The 5,854-nt window shown below is 41.9% G+C and overlaps 2 protein-coding genes across 2 annotated transcripts; both read left to right on the top strand.

Moving 5' to 3' along the window:
- Positions 1 to 1,659: 1,659 nt before the first annotated feature.
- On the top strand, positions 1,660 to 3,432 carry LOC106324121. Its single transcript, XM_013762142.1, has 2 exons — positions 1,660 to 2,560; positions 2,720 to 3,432. Exons 1-2 carry the CDS (start codon positions 1,660 to 1,662, stop codon positions 3,430 to 3,432), a joined length of 1,614 nt encoding a protein of 537 aa, XP_013617596.1.
- A 101-nt stretch (positions 3,433 to 3,533) lies between these two features.
- On the top strand, positions 3,534 to 5,177 carry LOC106324120. Its single transcript, XM_013762141.1, has one exon. The coding sequence runs from the start codon at positions 3,534 to 3,536 to the stop codon at positions 5,175 to 5,177; it is 1,644 nt and encodes a 547-aa protein (XP_013617595.1).
- Positions 5,178 to 5,854: the final 677 nt, after the last annotated feature.

Raw genomic sequence — 5,854 nt, 5'->3', positions numbered from 1 at the left:
AATACTCCAACAACTTATTAAAAAAACTCCAATGACTTTTATAAGTTGTAAAAGTCATTGGAGTTTTTTTAATAAGTTGTTGGAGTATTTTAATAAGTTGTTGGAGTTATTTTTATAAGTTATTGGAGTTTTTTAATAAGTTACAAGAGTTTTTAAATAACTTGTTGGAGTCCCATTTAAAAAAAAAAATTAGAATAAAAATGAAGTTCGTCGGGATTTCGTCGCAATAGCCAAATAAGTTCACAACTTATTAGCGGAAATTTCAAAAATTCCCAACGAGGTTTTCGAAGACCCTAAACCCCTTTCGCAGAGCTTCGTAGTTGGCTATTTCATTGGTGATGCGCCACATGTAGGATCCATACACGCGACAGTTAACCGTATCTGGTCTACTCCTCGTTCGGGTTCTCGGATTGATGTGCAGTTTATTGAGAAGAAGACGGTCTTGTTTCATATTGAGAACTCTCAGATGCGATCAAGAGTAATACAACGAAAGTACTGGCATGTGGGTGATGTCCCTTTGGTTGTTCATGAATGGTCTCCGGAAACAGCTATGAATCCTCCTGATTTGTCGGCTCTTCCAATGTGGGTTGATCTCAAAGGAGTTCCAAATCTGATGTTCTCACATAAAGGTTTGAAGTGCTTGGCTCGGGCTGTGGGAAGTTTGTTAAGCTTCACCCAAACACTGAAAAATGCACTCGTCTTGACGTTGCTCGTGTCCTAGTTGAGGTGGATCTACACAAGTCTCTGGTGGAGAAAATCTCGTATGTTGACAATGATGGAGCTTCTGTTATGTTGGAAGTGAGTTACCCTTGGTTACCTCCAGGGTGCGATGTTTGTCGCAAGTGGGGGCACAAAGGCACTGAGTGTTCTGCAAAGAACATAGAAATTTTGCAAAAGGAAAAGGGCTCTAACTTGCCTCTCGTGGTGGCTGATGGCGACCAAAGACAACAAAAGAATCCTGTCTCAGAGTTACTTCAGGAGTTGGAAGAGTTTACTCCATATGCTCCTCTCGGTAACGGAGTTGAAGTGAATAAAATGCTTAACTCTATTGTTCTTGGTGCGGGTATGGTGGAAGTGGGTCAGTCAGGGAAGACTCCAGACACTGGTGGGACGGTTTCGGATGGAATTGGTGGGAGTTCTACCCCTGAGATTGGAGTTTCAGAAGTGAGTGGTCAACTTAATGTATCTAGAGAAGAAGTTGTGGGTGGCAGTGTAAGTGGCGGTAGAACAGTATCTCCTTCGCGCTTTCAAGCACTGGCAGATATAAGTAAGGAGGAGGAAGTTGAGACTGATGAGTTATCTGAAACAGAGGAGGGGGAGATTGTAGCGGATCATGTTGAGAAAGTGGTGCAAGAAACTTCTCAGCGCCAGCGGAAACCCACCACGGTGTCTCAGAGAGGTTCACAAATGGGTGCCAACGTAGGAAAGGTCACAAAGAAGACGATAGCTAGATCGAAGGACCTCAAGTATGCGTAGGTTCACTCCTCATCAAAAAAGACTTCCGTTAGGAAGTTATGATATCTTTTTTTCGCTTGGAATATGCGCGGCTTCAACATGTCACGTAAACATGAAGCGGTTCGGAGTTGGATACAAGTAGAAAAACCCTCTTTCGGTTGTCTTATCGAAACAAGAGTACAACAGGAAAATCATATAAAACGTATGGAGGTTGCTTTGCCTGGATGGAGCTCTCTAACGAACTATGAGCATCACAGATTGGGGCATATCTGGTTCTGTTGGTCTAATAAGGTGGTGGTCACTAAGCTGCACATGAGCTCTCAGGTCATCACATGTGCGATCCAAATTCCAGAAACCAGGGACAAATTTATTTGTTCTGCAGTTTATGCATCTAATTGCATGACTGAGAGAAGGCAGCTTTGGGAGGAACTTAAAGGTACCAGAGCAGATTATGCTCGCCTTGATTTGCCTTGGATCGTTCTTGGTGATTTCAACGCCACTCTCGCTTCAATGAAACATTCTCGTGCAATGGATTACCTAACGGATCAGACTGGTACGAGGGAGTTTCAATATGCTGTAGCAGATTGTGAGCTTGCCGATCTCGCCTATGTTGGAGCTATTTTCACCTGGTGGAACAAAAGAGAGGGTAACCCAATTGGAAAGAAGCTACATAGAGCCTTAATAAATGATGTGTGGCTTCGGTTCTATCCCCAATCCTATGCAAAGTTTGATGCAGGAGGTGTATCTGATCACGCACGATGTCTAGTACATATTTCCGATAAAAGAGATGAAACGAGGAAACCTTTAAAGTTTTTTAACTACCTCAAGGACCATGAGGATTTTCTCCCTACAGTGAAGAATTTCTGGGATATATCTCCCTTATTGTATCACTCCCGCTGTTCCTTATCTATGTTCCATCGAAAGCTGAAGCTGCTAAAGAATGATCTTCGTGCCCTGAACAGAAATCATTATGGGGACTTGCCAAACAGAACTAAGCAGGCGTACGAGCATCTTTGTTATTGTCAGAACCAGGTTCTGATGGATCCAACCCCTATCAGTCTGGCTACTGAGGCTGAAGCTTCAAAGCGATGGAACTTACTTGCTAGTATTGAGGAGAAAATTTACTGACAGAAATCTTGCCTTCAGTGGTTACAGGCGGGTGATCAGAATACCACTGTTTTCCATCGAGCTGCTCAATCTCGTTCCTCTAGGAATACCATTCGTTCCTTAACTACTACCTCATGTGATATTCTAACGGATCCAGGTGACATTAGAAAGGAGGCAATCACTCATTTCCAAAGGTTTCTTCAAACCCACCAAGAGGGGGAGGAGATTTCTGAGACGTCTCTGCAAGAGCTGTTGACATACTGTTGTCCAGTTTCCACTGCCACTGGATTGGTGGCACCTGTTAGTGGGGAAGAGATCAAATCTGCTCTACATGCCCTTCCTAACGATAAGGTTTCGGGTCCGGATGGGTTTACTAAAGAATTTTATGTTGCTGCTTGGCCAGTCATTGGGAAGGACTTTATCACGACAGTGCAATCTTTTTTCCTGTTTGGCTTCTTACCTACTGGTATAAATGCCACAATTCTCACGCTTATACCGAAATCTGAAGCAGCTCAGTCTATGAAGGATTATCGTCCTATCGCTTTCTGTAATCTCCTCTACAAGGTAATGTCCAATATCCTAGCTCGAAGGCTCAAAGAAATTCTTCCCGAAGCTATTGAGCCGAACCAGAGTGCCTTCATCAAGGGCCGCCTCCTCCTTGAGAATGTGCTGCTTGCTTCTGAATTGGTGAACAGTTACCACAAGACGACCTCCTCCTCTAGATGTGCTATCAAGTTTGACATCGCGAAGGCTTTCGATACTGTCAAGTGGTCTTTCATTACTTCAGTTCTTAAAGCCATGAACCTGCCAGATCAGTTCATCATGTGGATAAAACTTGTATATCTACAGCATCCTTCTCAGTGGCAGTGAATGGAAATCTGGAAGGTTTCTTCACTAGCGCTTGGGGAATTCGCCAAGGGTGTTCTCTATCTCCTTACCTATATTTTATTCTCAACAACGTTCTCTGTAAGATGCTGAATCAAGCTGCGGAGGCTGGGAAGTTTGGCTACCACCCGAACTGTATAGGTGTCAAGCTTACTCATTTGAGCTTTGCAGATGATATCCTCGTCTTCTCCGATGGCCAGGCTCGCTCTTTAGATGGTATAATGGAGGTAATGGATCAATTTGCGAGTGTATCGGGTCTGTACATCAATGTTTCGAAGTCCACAGTCTTCGCATCTGGTGACACCTCAGGCGCCCTTGGAGCTGCTGTTGTAGCTAAGGGGATCAGCGTAGGGATTCTGCCTATAATATATTTGGGATTTCCCTTGACTACAAAGACACTTACAAAGCGTGATTATGAACCATTAGTAGACAAGGTCCGCAGCAGGATGCTCACCTGGTCCAACAAAAGTCTCTCTTTCGCTGGGAGGCTGCAGCTGATCAAATCAGTTATTACAAGCATAGTCAACTTCTGGAGCTCTGCTTTCATCCTCCCTGTTTCTTGCTTGAATGAGATTGAGAGTCTCTATAGCGCGTTTCTCTGGTCTGGTTCTCCACACCAGTCCCATAAAGCAAAGGTTGCTTGGGCAGAACTCTGTTTTCCTAAGGATGAAGGTGGTTTGGGTCTGCGTCGACTTAGAGATTCTGCAACAGTCTTCTCCCTTCAGCTTATTTGGCGTTTGTTTACATTGGAAGGGTCACTGTGGGTTTCTTGGGTTCAACATTATTTGTTACGAGGTAGCTCTTTTTGGGATGTCAAGGAGGACCATAAAGGATCTTGGATACGGAGGAAGCTATTAAAGCTGAGAGATCTTGCTTATCCCTTCATGAAAACAAAAATACTGAATGGAAATGATGCGTTTTTCTGGTTTGATAATTGGCTTGGTCAAGGGAAAATCATTGACATTACAGGAGATGCAGGTACAATACAATATGGAGTCCCTCGTAATGCTCGGGTTTGTGATGCAGTAAGAGATGGACAGTGGCACATTCGAGGGCAGCGTAGCAGGCACTTTCCAGCGCTTCTTGGTCTGATCAGAGACGCACCGGTCCCTTGCGCTGAAAATGGTCTGGATCAAATGTTATGGCGGCATTCAAGAAATCAGTTCAAGGATCATTTTTCTGCATCGGAAACCTGGCACCAACTTCGGGTTAAGCGCGGGACAGTACCTTGGAGCAAGGTTGTGTGGTTTGCTCAGGGGATTCCGAGATATAGTTTAATCACTTGGCTGGCGATAAAAAATAGGCTCTCTACTGGTGACAGGATGCGCAGCTGGGGTATGCAGCAACATTGCACTTTATGTGGGGAAATAGATGAAACTAGGGACCATCTTTTCTTTGCTTGCACATTTAGCTACACTGTATTGGATAACATTGCTGGTCGTTTGCTTGGTCAGAGAATGGATCCTGAATGGTCTGATACATTGCTAGCTATACAGCATGCTCGTTTCTCCCCTCTATTTCAGATATTGGTTCGAATGGTATTCCAGATGACAATCTATAATGTTTGGAAGGAGCGCAATGGGAGAAGGCATCAGAAGCTATGGTCAACTGCAGCTCAGATCACTCGCCTCATTGATAAGACAGTGCGAAATCGAATTACCTCTCTTAAATATGGACCGTCACACAAGTATGCAGGGCTCATGCAAAGATGGTTTACAGTAGTTCCTTAGTTTTTTTTCCTTCTCTTAAACATCTTTCGGTCTCTTACTCTACATATTTTTTTAGATAGATTATTCTTTGTAAATGCTTACCAATAGATCAATAAATTTGAAATTTCATCAAAAAAAAAAAAATGTTTGGGATGGTTTTACAAATTGTTTTAACTTCAACTAGACTTTGACCCGCGCGCCTGCGCGGGTGTATATTTTGAAAACTATGTTGATGTTTGTTTTTCATATAATTATTAGGGTTTGGTAAAATGAATCCGAGGAACATAACTGATACTGATCCGAAAATATAGTACCAAACCCGAACATAAATTGATTAAATATTCGAATTATTCAAAATTTTGTTATTTAGAGAATCGAATCTGATCTGAACTGAAGTATCCGGGTACCCGAATTTATCTAAAAATAGATTTATATACTTATACATATTAATTATTTTAAAATTTAACGTATATAAAACATCAAGAATGATACTTTTAAATTGGTTTAAATACTTGAAAATATATATAGATAGTCAAAAGTAAATATCTGAAATAGTTAAAGTATACTCAAATCACCAAAAATACTTAAAATAATTATTGATTCCGTATCCAAAATTGTAAATCAAGCCAATTGTTATGTTAAGCTTAGGTATTCTGACATATGTTATTCAAATTTATAGGTAATATATTATTTTATTT

This window comes from Brassica oleracea, chromosome C2 (genome assembly GCF_000695525.1).
Source record: "Brassica oleracea var. oleracea cultivar TO1000 chromosome C2, BOL, whole genome shotgun sequence".
Classification (NCBI taxonomy): domain Eukaryota; kingdom Viridiplantae; phylum Streptophyta; class Magnoliopsida; order Brassicales; family Brassicaceae; genus Brassica; species Brassica oleracea.
The sequence above is the reverse complement of the archived record's forward strand: the minus strand, read 5'-3'. Positions and strand labels throughout refer to the sequence as shown.